The sequence below is a fragment of the Canis lupus genome, chromosome 21, assembly GCF_048164855.1.
Source record: "Canis lupus baileyi chromosome 21, mCanLup2.hap1, whole genome shotgun sequence".
NCBI lineage: Eukaryota > Metazoa > Chordata > Mammalia > Carnivora > Canidae > Canis > Canis lupus.
In genome coordinates this window covers 10,949,329-10,962,888 of record NC_132858.1, presented here as the reverse complement: position 1 = coordinate 10,962,888, position 13,560 = coordinate 10,949,329, and the positions used below count along the sequence as shown (strand labels likewise).

The 13,560-nt window shown below is 46.1% G+C and overlaps 1 protein-coding gene across 4 annotated transcripts in view; it reads left to right on the top strand.

Moving 5' to 3' along the window:
- The window catches only part of AP2A2 (adaptor related protein complex 2 subunit alpha 2), a 96,254-nt gene that overhangs the window by 37,513 nt on the left and 45,181 nt on the right, over nt 1–13,560 (top strand). For 2 of the 4 annotated variants that reach the window (XM_072790478.1, XM_072790477.1), the window contains exons 2-3: nt 4,552–4,695; nt 10,753–10,821. Coding sequence is in view for 2 of the 4 variants with exons in the window: in XM_072790475.1 (XP_072646576.1) it covers nt 10,753–10,821 (69 nt within the window). In the remaining 2 variants the exon portion in view is untranslated. The remainder of the gene's footprint in view (nt 1–4,551; nt 4,696–10,752; nt 10,822–13,560) is intronic. The other 2 variants (XM_072790475.1, XM_072790474.1) reach the window with 1 other exon arrangement.

Sequence of the window (13,560 nt, the reverse complement as noted above, 5' to 3'; positions counted from 1 at the left end):
CAGAAATTGGCACAAATGCTATTGTGTCGGGGTTGTAGCCAGTTTTCTTAATGTAGGTGCTGACTTCCTTAATGATTTCCTCATATCTCTTCTGGCTGTAGGGTGGTTCAGTCGAATCCATTTTTTTTTTTTTTTTTTATTTATTCATAGAGACACACACACACACAGAGGCAGAGACACAGGCAGAGGGAGAAGCAGGCTCCATGCAGAGAGCCTGACGCGGGACTCGATCCAGGGTCTCCAGGATCACACCCTGAGCTGCAGGCGGCGCTAAACCGCTGCGCCACCAGGGCTGCCCAAGTCGAATCCATTTTGTTAACACCAACAATTCGTTGTTTGACACACAGTGTGTAAGCCAGAAGGGCATGCTCACGGGTCTGCCCATTCTTGGAGATACCTGCTTTAAATTCACCAACACCAGCCCCAACAATCAGGACAGCACAGTCAGCCTGAGATGTGCCTGTAATCATGTTTTTTATAAAGCCTCTGTGTCCTGGGGCATCAATGATGGTCACATAATACTTGCTGGTCTCGAATTTCCACAGGGAGATACCAATGATGATACCACATTCACGTTCAGCTTTCAGTTTATCCAAGACCCAGGCATACTTGAAGGAGCCTTTTCCCATCTCAGCAGTCTCCTCAAATTTTTCGATAGTTCTTTTGTTGATCCCACCACATTTGTAGATCAGGTGGCCAGTAGTGGTAGACATGCCTGAATCTACATGTCCAATGATGACAATGTTGATGTGAATCTTTTCCTTTCCCATTTTGGTTTAGGTTTAGCAGTGGTTTTCACAACACCTGTGTTCTGGCGGCAAACCTGTTGTGAAAAAACTGACTTTATTTTTTATAGCATAACAATTTATGATCTTTGGAGTGTTTTCTTATAATTTGTTGTTGACAGTTTCTGTTCTGAGACCCATCCTTTCTATGCATTAGAAAATGTAGAGAATATCCCTGATGATCCTGTAGCCTTCTGTGGCCACACTGCTTTGTGTGTACTTCTTGCTTGTTATCTTATGTGATCCTCATCACAGCCCTTTGTTGGATAGTATTCCCATTTAATGAAGGAGAAACTGAGGCCCAAAGACATTAAGTTGATGGTCCCAGGTCACATAGGTATTGAGACATGGAATAGCATTACAGCCCAGGGTTGATTGCAGGCTTGTGGACCATTGTGTGGACACCTTCAGTGCTAATTTTAGCAACAATGTCTTACTTCAGAAATGGGCTTTTGGGGATGCCTGACTGACTCTTGATCTTGGGGTCATGAGTTTGAGCCCCACATTTGGTGTACAGATTACTAAAAAAAACTTTAAAAAATAGGCTTCTGTTTGGTAAATTTTGGACTTTAGGTTTACTTAGTGAAATCATTTTAAGATTTTATTTATTTATTCATAGACACACACACACACAGAGACACACACAGGCAGAGGGAGAAGCAGGCCCAATGCAGGGAGGCCAATGCAGAACTCCATCCCGGGTCTCCGGGATCTCGCCCCGGCCTGAGGGCGGTGCTAAACCGCTGAGCCACCGGGGCTGCCCAGTGAAATCATTTTATACACCAACTAAAATTCTTTACTTAGACCAAATTTTATTGTAAATTTCCATACTTACTATCTTCAGATTTTAGTAGGTTGGTATCTTAAAATTGTGATCGGCTCCTGTACTCTGTTTCCAAATTTAGGTTCACAGAACACCAGTACTGTCAGTTGATTAATTCAGCTTGCAAACAAGAAGAAATCATTAACCAGCATGTTATTCCGGAAGAATGACCAAGGGCGGTAATTCTAAAAATCCAAGAGCTTTTATCAAAGCCTATCCGTGCAGAGTGCATTCTTTGCTACTTACTGGGCACAAATTGTGGCTGGTTTTTGGGCAATGGGTGTGGGCTAGTCGAGGTTACTTATTAGCTACCAGAGCTCCTAAGTCCACTGTGGGGATTGCCTGTTAGAGGCTCAGTATCTTCAGTGGCTAACTGGCCTGCTGCATTTTAGATAGGGACAACACAGGGTGGCAAAGACCAGAATCTCTTCATTGTGGAACAAAGATCAAGCCTGGCGAGGCTTAACACTCTAGTCCAGCTACTCTCATTGACAATTTTCCCTTTCAAAATTGGTTTTTGAAGTCAGGGTGGACAGTAGACCTCTCCTCATCCCCTAAAGCTACTGCTTCATCTAAAAAGATAAGATTTTTTGCTAGATTTGCCCCCAGCAGCGTGGGGTGGCTTGGTTGTTGTTGGGGCCCTCTGCCTGGAGAGATGTACAGTGTGAGTGAGCATGACTAGGCTTTGCCAGGAAAGCCCTTGACGGGGCCCTGGTGGACAAGTTGTTCTGTGGTGTCCTCACCTACTGGAGAATGGTGAATTGATGGTGCACCAGGGAATAGGCCTCCTCCCAGGGCATTCTGGTCAATTTAGGACATACATGTTGGTTTGAGTGCATTAGTCTGCACATGGATTATCAGTCACCCGCAGTTGTGCTAGATTTCCTTTCAAACCTTACCTTGGATGGACGTGTTAGAGCTCAGTGCAGCAGGTGGAATTCCCCTTTGGCGTTTTCAGGTTTAATGCCAAGAGATAGTAGCCTTGTTCATCTGAGAGCAGCCTGTGTCCGGTTAAGGGCTCCCTCTCTGGGCTTATGTTGTGAGGGCTGGTGCTCCTTGCCCTCCATGGTGGTATCTGCTGTGAGATCGGGGCCCTGGGGTTGTAGTCCAGTTTGTGACTGGGGCAGTCTGGCCTAAATCTGAGTCCAGGTTGGCTTGGGGCCTTCCACTGTGGTGTGTTCTGGTGATTTCCGCTCTGGCTGGGAGTCCCTGCATGGGCTAACTGTCCCCTCCCCTAGAGAGGGAGCCCAATTCCTCCTGCCTAGCCTTCTTTGTGTTAGTCCTCACTCAGCCCTGGGGGTGGGTGGTGGGGGTGGGGCAATGCAAGGCTGTTGTTAGTTGAGAGAGGGTCAGGTGGGGACAGGGGCAGGAAGTATCTGGGAGACTTAAGGTCACTGAGGCTGCAGACATGAGAGGCCGCCCAACCCTGTTGGGAAGGGTCAAGGGGGTTTCTTAAAGAGGTGACATCCTCACTGCTTAGTTGGAGGGGAAGCTGCTGCAGAGGGCTTGGGGTAAGGGAAGAAGGGGTTGACTGGGGGTTCCAGGGAGTCTTTTTGGGTCCCTCCCCCCCCTTAAAGGAGACATGATGCATGGTGAGCAGGACATCGTACACAGACTACATGAGAGGTCTGGATGGCATCCTTCGCCCTCAGAAGAGGCTCGGGTTTAGTGTACAGGAAGCTGTGGTCAGATGGACCCAAGGACCCAGCCGGAGGCAGGGCAGCATCCAGCTTTAGCATGAACATTCCTGAAGTTCAGGAATCCTGCCTCAGCAGGGAGTCTCCTTTTCTCCTTTTTGTTGTAAAATAAAATGGAGAGACATCACATAAAATCTATGTTTGGAGATGAGTGAGTTATAATAAGGTGACACCCTTGTGACTTCCCCCTGGATGATGGCCCCAGAGACCCTTCCACGTGCCCTGTCCCATTCACCTCCCCTCACACCTACTGCCCTCTCTGCGTTCCTTCGTGCCCTTCTCACCTTTCTCCACAAAGATGCCGATTTCTAAACATTTCCTGTTCTTCAATCTTTTAATCTGTGTTCCTTCCTTTTCCTGACAACAGTCTCTGGAAGACCCAGGACATGTAAGGGACATTAAGTGGTGGAGGTCCTCTTGCGTCCCATCGTGTTCTTGGCTGTCTGGCAGCTGGGGATGGAGGCCAGTCACATGCAACTGACACCTTGGCTAGACTCGAGGGGACGCTGTGCTGTTCTCCGCAGGGTCATGCTGTGTCCGTCTGACGCCTTGTGATGCTCACAGCCATCTACCTCTCCTGCTCCGTTCCACTTCCTTTGGGAGGATGCAGAGTGGTGATCCCTTTCTTTCTCATGGACCTGTTGGGATGCATTTATCCAGAGACCCTTCCTTCCTTTGTGGTTCCCAGGGGCACTTCGTGTGGCCGAGGTGGGGCAGCTGCTTGGTTTTATCCCTTCATTTACCAGTTTCCATAGTCACTCGTTCCTTCCTAGCCCCTCTAGGTGACAAGTTAGGTGCTTTTTTTTTTTTTTAAGATTTTATTTTATTTATTTATGAGAGGCAGAGAGAGAGAGAGAGGTAGAGACACAGGCAGCAGGCTCCATGCAGGGAGTCTGATGTGGGACTCAATCCCGGGTCTCCAGGATCACGCCCTGGGCTAAAGGCAGCGCTAAACAGCTGGGCCACTGGGGCTGCCCAACTGTTTTTGTTTTTAAACTGACTACTGCACTTTTTATCCTTTCCGAAGTTCATGCTGTTCCCCCTTTGGCCCATGGAGGCTCCTCACTTGGTGCTGAGTGTTCCTGACAGGGTCCTGGTGGTGTGGGTTCCTCGGGAATAACTGTGAAGTCCAGGCTTGTTGTGGGCCTCACCCAGCTGTGAAGCCAGCAGTTTGGCCAAGTAGTGGGAAGTAGTGCTCCTAGAGCACGACCTGGGCTACCAGATGTTATTCTGTGCCTCCTCACAGGACAGCTCTAGGAGATGCGCATACACATCTTGAAGGGAAGGTGCCTCATGAGGTCATCGTGGACTCCAGCTCATTTTGGACAGCCAGGGTTTTCTCTTGAACCTCCTCCACACCAGGAATCTCAAGGATGCTGGGGGTGACTGGGTAGGCTACCTCCCGATCACTTGTCACCTTTACTCTGTTGCACCCACGACAGGCTCTGAGCCTGCCACTGTCAGTGTGGTGACCGGGGACAGATGGCCCAGCCTGCTCTCCTGCCCCGCCTGGCAACAGCTGTGCTTTCTCTGCGTGTGTACCCATACCTGCATGGCCTCCCTCTTCACTCTCATTTTGGTGCTATCTGATGTCCCCAGAAGCTTGGGACGTCTGCTCATTCACTGGAGTACCACAAGCGGCCTAGGGCATGCTCATGGTGCTCTGGATTCTCACACATTGATCGAGTTTGTGCCAGGCATACTAGGCTGATTGTGCTGGATGAAACGTCCGGGTCTCACATTTCCTTTCTGCACAGAGCTCAGATGTCACACCGTTTTCTTCTGCTGTGAAGTGACACTAGAATCTGAGGCTATCTTCTGATTTCCCTTCTCATATAAGCTGCTTGCTCTTCTTAGATGTTCAGAGGATTTTTTTTCTTTAAAGTCCAATACTTTTGTTAGAAAATATGTTGGTTTGTGTTATTTGGGGTCAGTGTTCCCAGGTACTGATGTAGTAATTTCAGGAAAATCTTTTTTTTTTTTTTAAAGATTTATTTATTTATTCATTCAGAGAGAGCGAAGAGAGAGGCAGAGACACAGGCAGAGGGAGAAGCAGGCTCCCTGCAGGAAGCCCGATATGGGACTCGATCCTGGGACTCCAGGATCACACCCCGGGCTGCAGGCGGTAAACCGCTGCGCCACCGGGGCTGCCCCAGGAAAGTCTTTCTAAGTGACATGTTGTAGTCTGTTTGGCTGCTTAGTTGGTGGTCTTCCTCAGGGACTCCTGCTGGCCATATGTTGTATTTTTCTCCATTTTCAATAGTTGCTACTTTTTCTTGAATCCTTTATCTTGTTCATTTCTATTTGGTTTAAATAATGTTCCTTGTATCTTCTGTTTCTGTCAAGACCTTTTGTGTCTCTGTTGGTGGGAATGTGAACTGGTGCAGCCACTCTGGAAAACTGTGTGGAGATTCCTCAAAGAGTTAAAAATAGACCTGCTCTACGACCCAGCAATTGCACTGTTGGGGATTTACCCCAAAGATAACAGATGCAGTGAAACGCAGGGACACCTGCACCCCGATGTTTATAGCAGCAATGGCCACAATAGCCAAACTGTGGAAGGAGCCTAGGTGTCCATCGAAAGATGAGTGGATAAAGAAGATGTGGTTTATGTATACAATGGAATATTACTCAGCTATTAGAAATGACAAATACCCTCCATTTGCTTCAACGTGGATGGAACTGGAGGGTATTATGCTGAGTGAAGTAAGTCAGTCGGAGAAGGACAAACATTATATGTTCTCATTCATTTGGGGAATATAAATAATAGTGAAAGGGAATATAAGGGAAGGGAGAAGAAATGTGTGGGAAATATCAGAAAGGGAGAACGTAAAGACTGCTAACTCTGGGAAATGAACTAGGGGTGGTAGAAGGGGAGGAGGGCGGGTGGTGGGAGTGAATGGGTGACGGGCACTGGGGGTTATTCTGTATGTTGGTAAATTGAACACCAATAAAATAAAAAAAAAGAAAAAAAAAGACCTTTTGTGTTTATTTGTTCTTGTGTTCCTTATAGGTTATTCTTCATTTCTGTAATTCCTTTTATTTTAATTTACCTGACTTCTTTTATCTAATATGTGAATTTTTCTAGGGAATTTTTAGATGTCTTCTGTATTTTTCTTAAGGTCTCTATTTTTTTTTTAAGATTTTATTTATTTATTCATGACAGCAGACACAGAGAGATAGGCAGAGACACAGGCAGAGGGAGAAGCAGGCTCCATGTGGGGAGCCTGACATGGGACTCCATCCCGGGTCTCCAGGATCACACGCCAGGCTGAAGGCGGCGCTAAACCACTGGGCCACTGGGGCTGCCCAAGGTCTCTATTTTGAAATAGATCTTTTTCTATCTCTTCTGTTGGAGTGTTTTTTTTTTTTTTTTTTTTAAAGATTTTATTTATTTATTCATGAGAGACACACACAGAGAAAGAGGCAGAGACACAGGCAGAGGGAGAAGCAGGCACTATGCAGGGAGCCCGATGTGAGACTCTCCAGGATCACACCTTGGGCTGAAGGCGGCGCTAAACCGCTGAGCCACCTAGGCTGCCCTGTTGGGGTGTTTTTCTGAGGCATCCTCATTGTTTGTGGGGATACTGTTCTGCTCCTGTTGCCCTGTTTTCTTATAGTCTCCTTGTGTGGGATTCAACCTCAGTGATTGCCTGTTGCTTATTTTTATGTGAAATTAGTTTTCTAGGCTGTTGATGGAGGCACGGTCCAGGGTGGCTTTTCTGTCACACAGTGCTCCCCCTCTGTTGTTTTTACCTGGTGACTGCTTCCAGAGCTTCCAGGCTCTGTCCTGCTTCTGCAGACCTTTCCTGTTCCACTGTTCCTCTCGGGCTCTGTGTGACTCATAGTAGGCCCATAGTCCTTGCTTGGTGGGATGTCCTCATACTCAGCCTTCTAAGCTCACCTGGTCTGCTTTGGGCTCTCCTGTCCCCTGGTCTGGCTAAGACATCACTTACCTCTCTACCGTCTCTCTCATGCATGTATTGTATGATGTCCCTTGGCTTCGCTTTAGAAGGAGTGTGCTCAGAGATGTGAAGTAACTTCCCCTTGATTGCAGAGGGAACAGAGGCCGCTCTGGGATTCCAGCCTCACATGCCTGGTTCTAAAGCCTACTCTTGGCATATTTTCATGCCTCTCCTCCAGGAAACCCTCACCTGCCCTGATTGAAAAAAAAAATGTATGTTTGTGTGTTTGTTGTAAATTGGCCATTTTGAAAAAACTTTGGAGACAAAGCCATGGCTTTTTGCCCCACCCCTGGTCTTGTTCCACAGATGGAGCATGCTTAATCATTTGTTTCTGTTTTTCCTGACAGTTTCCTCTGTAACTTTTTGTGCTTTTAGTTTTATTTAGTGATTTTCCAATCTTGGGTAATATATCTGTGGATTTAATGAAAGTTCATTTAGTTCATTCAGCATTACTGCTTATTTCTACTGCCTCCCAATCATTTCCTTATCTCTGCTGTAGATCTGACCCCTTTTGACTCTGTACAACATAGATTTTTGCTACTTGGAGGCTCTTTTCCTATAGGGCTTGAGTAGGTGGAGTAGAGTGCACATACCAGAGAGCAGCACAGAAACAGATTGCTGTACACTTTGTGAGAAACACACATGTACACACACATAGTCACAGGCATGCATATACATATAGGTGCTCATATACAAACACGGGCACACATTTACACACAGGCATAAGTACACATAGGTACACATGGGCATGTGTGCGCGCACACACATGGGTGCATGTACACACACACGGGCTCACACACTGGCACACATACACAGATACATGGGCGTACACACACAGGCACCCATAATAATAATAATAATAATAATAATAATCACAAGCACCCATACAAACGGGCACACACATGAGCACACATAAACATACACACAGGTGCACACACATGGACACACACACAAGGGTGCGCATACACACAGGTGCACACACACAACACACGTGGGCATGCACACAGGTACCCCCACATGTAGACACAGGTGCACACACACATAGGCATACATACACAGACACAGCGCACACAGGCACATACATAGACACACAGGCGTGTGCACAACACGCAGCATGCACTCACACGGGTGTACACACACAGAGGCACATATACCAACACATGGGCACACACAGACACACAGGTGCATGTACACACAGGCACACGTACACATATACACGGGTGCACACACAGGCACGCATACATGTACATACCTGGGCATATACACCAGCACACACACGTAGATATGCATGGGTGTGTGCACACAGGCACACATACACATGGATATGTATACACATATGGATGTGCACACATGCAGGCACACATCCACATAGACACACAGGTATGCACACACAGGCAAACACATAAACACAGACACATGGGTGCACAAACACATGGGCACACACACACACTGGTGCATGCACACAGAGGCACACAGACACAGGGGCACACACGCAGACACACAGATGGATGCATGCACACACAGGCACATGTACACAAATGCACAGGAGCGCACACATACACAGATGCGCACATGGCCACAGTGCTTGTCTTCTACATTTAGTCCAGGCTGTGTGAAGCTGCTTGTGGTCTTTGTCATGTGAATCAGAAGGCTACCGAGACATCATTTTTATGGCCATTTTAGCGAGGTCCAAAAAAGGCAATTTCAGCAAAAATAACACTTTTTAAGAATGATTTAAGAAACTATTTGCTCTCGACCTGCCACCCTGTGCCATTAAAGCCCACTGTTCTACCTGGTGTCCCTTCCCCCTCCCCTGACCCTTCGGGGAGCCATTGGCTGCTCCTTATCTTCACTGTCATGACTGACTCTGGCTTGCATGACATCATATCTGGTGAGAGGTGCTTGGCTGCTTCCCCCTGCCTGCACCCCTTGTTCCCTGGAGCAACTGTGCTGTGTTTGTTCCATTGAGGGAACACCCACCCCTGCCTGGAACATGGGATCCCCAAGGGCAGGAAGTGTTGTTTTAGCCTATGTCTTGGCACCTCCAATGGTACCTGGTGAATGAATCTGCTCTTGGCCCTGTCCTGACCAGCTGCTCCGTCAGGAGCTTTCTGGGGCCCTATTTTTTTAAACAAGTTAGTAGTAAAAGATAAATGATGTTCTGGGAGTGTCCTGGAGAGAAAGAGGTTGCTTTGCTGGAGGAGGGGACATAAGTTCTGCAAGGGGAGCATAGTAGGCCTGAGCATTCGGACAGTGTTTCTGGAGGAGGACACAGGTGAGCTCCCTGTCTGGGCATCTGTGAACACCTGGGGCTGGCAGTGTTTTGGTGGGATGGATGCCACAGAGGCCTTTCCTTTCACTGCAGATAGAGTCACTGATGCAAGGACTCGCCTAGAGAGGGTCTTTCAAAATAAACTTTGTACCTGCTTTCACAAAGTGATGGGAATTTACGGAGATGTGTTTTCATGTACAATTCTCCATGTCCTGTGTGATGAATCATTTCTTATATTTCTACAGTACTTGTCCGCTATGTGGCCCTTAGAAAGTCTTCCACACACTCTAGGCCTTGGTCTCCACACTTGGTCAAGTGGAGTAAGACTGTCTATGGTCTGATCTTCATTCCACATCTCACATGCTCCATGCACACAAATATTTGTTGGATTAAGTCCAATTTAGCAATAGATCTAGGATGTGGGAATGTTTGTCAAGTATATGCTATACCTTCTATCTCTTTTACATATTATGGAGAAAACTTCAACTTCATTGCATATGTTAAGAGTGGATTTATCATGTTTTGTAGGTCGTTGAACTTCATAAAGAATGAAAATTGGCAGCCTATAATAGTTAAAACTTTATACTTTAAAAAATTCTCCATGGCCGTAATAGTCAATTTTAGGAGTAAACTATTAGCTGATAATGATTTATTGTGGAAAATGGTTAGCAGGAATTATTTGTGCTTTCAATTCCAGAGCTGTGGCAAAAGGTAGGATTAATTAAAAATTAAAAATGGCATTGTAGGGGATCCCTGGGTGGCTCAGCGGTTTGGCGCCTGCCTTTGGCCCAGGGCATGATCCTGGAGTCCCGGCATCGAGTTCTGCATCGGGCTCTCGGCATGGAGCCTGTTTCTCCCTCTGCCTGTGTCTCTGCCTCTCTCTCTCTCTCTCTTTCTCTGTCTCTCTCTCTGTCATGAATAAAATAAGTAAATAAATAAAATTAAAAAATGGCGTTGTAGATCCCCTCCCTTTTTAGAGTGGCTGCTTTCCTGTGTGGTGCTTATGGACTTGCCCTGTTTTGACTTGGGGAGGGCCTGTGTCAGGGCCCCCGGCTTCTGTCCCAGCCACCTCCCTACTGGTTTTGGCTGTTGGCTGATCACTTCTTTCCTTGACTCCTAAAAGCAGTGATTCTGATGTATTGGTCTTATCAGGGGACAGACATTTGCTCAGAAATCAGTTAAGAATGCATTTGTGTTCTTGTTTTTTTAGGTAAAAGTAAAGAAGCAGAAATAAAGAGAATAAACAAAGAACTGGCAAACATTAGATCAAAATTTAAAGGTAAGTGCATTCAGTCTTTTTCGTGAAATGGGCTTTTGTAAATTTTATACAGCAGGGACTAGTTTCCTAATGCCATATTAATTCTTCCCATTCAAACCGAAGTTCTAAGTTAGCACTTACTCTCTTGGCGCTGTTAGAGTTAAAATGTGTTTAAAGGTTTTATTTATTTATTTGTGTGAGAGAGTGAGCATGAGTGAGTGAATGAGCGTGAGAGGGAGAGAGAATCTCAGAGTCCCCGCTGAGTGCAGGACCAGAGGAGGGGCTGGATCCCATGATCCGGAGATCATGACCTGAGCCAAAATCAAGAGTCAGATGCTCAACCGACTGTGCCCCCCAGGATCCCCTACTTGAAGTCAAACCAATGGTTGCTCTTGAGTTTGACAGCTCGTGTAGAATTGATCCGGTTGAGTGCTCCCTCCCAGGACCCAGCCTTTCCCCTGAGCTGGCTAAAAGTATGAATCTCAAAGAAACACTCTGCCTGAAGTCACTTGTTATTTGTTTCAAGTATTATAAAGTGATTAAGCACTTCCCATATTGAAGCATGTTTGGCTTTGTGAATGCAGAATGTATCACATGGCCCACTCCACTCAGGTAGGCTGCCTGTCTGGAGGTCAGTTTGTAGGGAGCTTAGTTTCCTGAGCATCCCTGTTGTGAAAAACTTAAGTGTGGGTTTTCATTCTTGAGGATATATCTGTGAAAGGCTGGTTAATCCGTGAAGACTCCATTTTAAGCTTTTAATTTTTCCAGGTTTGAGATCTGGTTCAAGCCTCTGAGCAGATAGCCATGAGAGAGGCTGAGGTTGCCCGGAATCAATGAATGGAATAGAGAGCTAGGACTGAACCCAGGAGCTGCAGGGATGGGTGGAAGGCAGAATTCTTAGGAATGGATGGTTTTTTAGGACTTGAGAATGGATATCTTGTTACCAAGTGATGCAAAAACTAGTGGAATTTGAGTATTTCCCTGTTGAGCCCTAGGGAATTATGTTTATGTATTATGTTTTCATGTTTTTAGCTGGGCCTAAGGAACTTTTAGGAGGTCTGTGAAACTTCTGAAATTGTATGTGAAAATTCACGGTTTGCTTTTTCGTATACACAAACGTACGTGAATATGTATGTAGATATATGGGGTGGGGGAGTCTATAACTTTCATTGCTTAAATTTTTTTTATCAAGATTTTTTTTAGAGCAGTTTTAGGTTCCACCAAAATTGAGAAGAAGGTACAGAGACTTCCTGTATACCTCTGACCCCACACATGCACAGCCCCCCATTGTTGATATCCTCACCAGGGTGGTATATTTGCTGCATTCGATGAACCTACATGGACACCTCTATCACCCAAAGTCCAGTTGATGTTAGGAGTCACTCTTGGTGGTGTGCATTCTGTGGTTTTGGACAAATGTGTGATGATATGTATCCACTGTCATAGTATCATGCAGAGTAGTATCACTGCCCAAAAAATCTTTTGTGGTCTGCCTGTTTAGCTGTTCCTTCTACCCCACCTCTGGCAACCAGTCATCTTTTTACTGTCTCCATAGTTTTGCCTTTTCCAGAATGTCACAGAATTGGAATCGCACAGTGCATGGTCTTTTCAGACAGCCATCCTCCACTCAGGCCTTGAAGGTTTTTCCATGTCTTTCCATGACTTCACAGCTCATTTCTCTTGATCACAGGCTAACAGTCCAGTGTCTGGATGGGCCACAGTGTATCATCTGTCCACCTACTGAAGGATATCTCGGTTACTTTCAAGTTTGGTCAGTTAAGAATGTCATTGCTAGAACTAAATAAAGCTGCCATGAACATCCCAGGGGCAGGTTCTGTGTGGACATAAGCTTTCAGCTCCTTTGGTAAATACCAGGGAGCATGACCACTGGATTGGGAGGTAATGGTATGTGTCATTTTATAAGAGGCCGCCAGACCATGTCCCAGAGTGGCTGGCCCACTCTGCGTCCCCACCAGCCACAGAAATGAGCATTTGTGTTGTTCCTTGTCCTTGCCAGTGTTCTGGATTTGGACCCTTTCAGCAGGTGCACAGAGGGATCTCACTATTTTAAAGATTTTATCTATCTGAGAGGAGAGGACTCTTACTGTTTTATTTATTTATTTGTTTATTTATTTATTAAAGATTTTATTTATTCATGAGAGATAGAGAGAGAGAGGCAGAGACAATAGGCAGAGGGAAAGCAGTCTCCATGCAGGGAGCCTGATGTGGGACTCGATCCCGGGACACGGGGATCATGCCCTGAGCTGAAGGCAGATGCCCAACTGCTGAGCCACCCAGGTGTCCCACTTATTGTTGTTTTAATCTGCATTTCCCTGATGACATGTGATGTAGAGCATCTTTTTAAAAAGATTTATTTATTTATTTATTTATTTATTTATTTATTTATTTATTCATTCATTCATTCATTCATTCATTCATTCATGAGAGAGAGAGAGAGAGAGAGAGGCAGAGACACAGACACAGGCAGAGGGAGAAGCAGGCTCCATGCCAGGAGCCCAACATGGGACTTGATCCTAGGACTCCAGGATCGTGCCCTGGGCCAAAGGCAGGCGCTAAACCGCTGAGCCACCCAGGGATCCCCTGTAGAACATCTTTTTGTGTGCTCGTTTGCCATCTGTGTATCTTCTCTGGTGAAGGGTTTATAAGTTTCATTACTTCTTACAGGGACTGTTAAATGGTAGTTAAGAGGAAGGGTGCCCTGACTCCCTGCAGATATGTCCCTGCTGTGATGCTTACTAG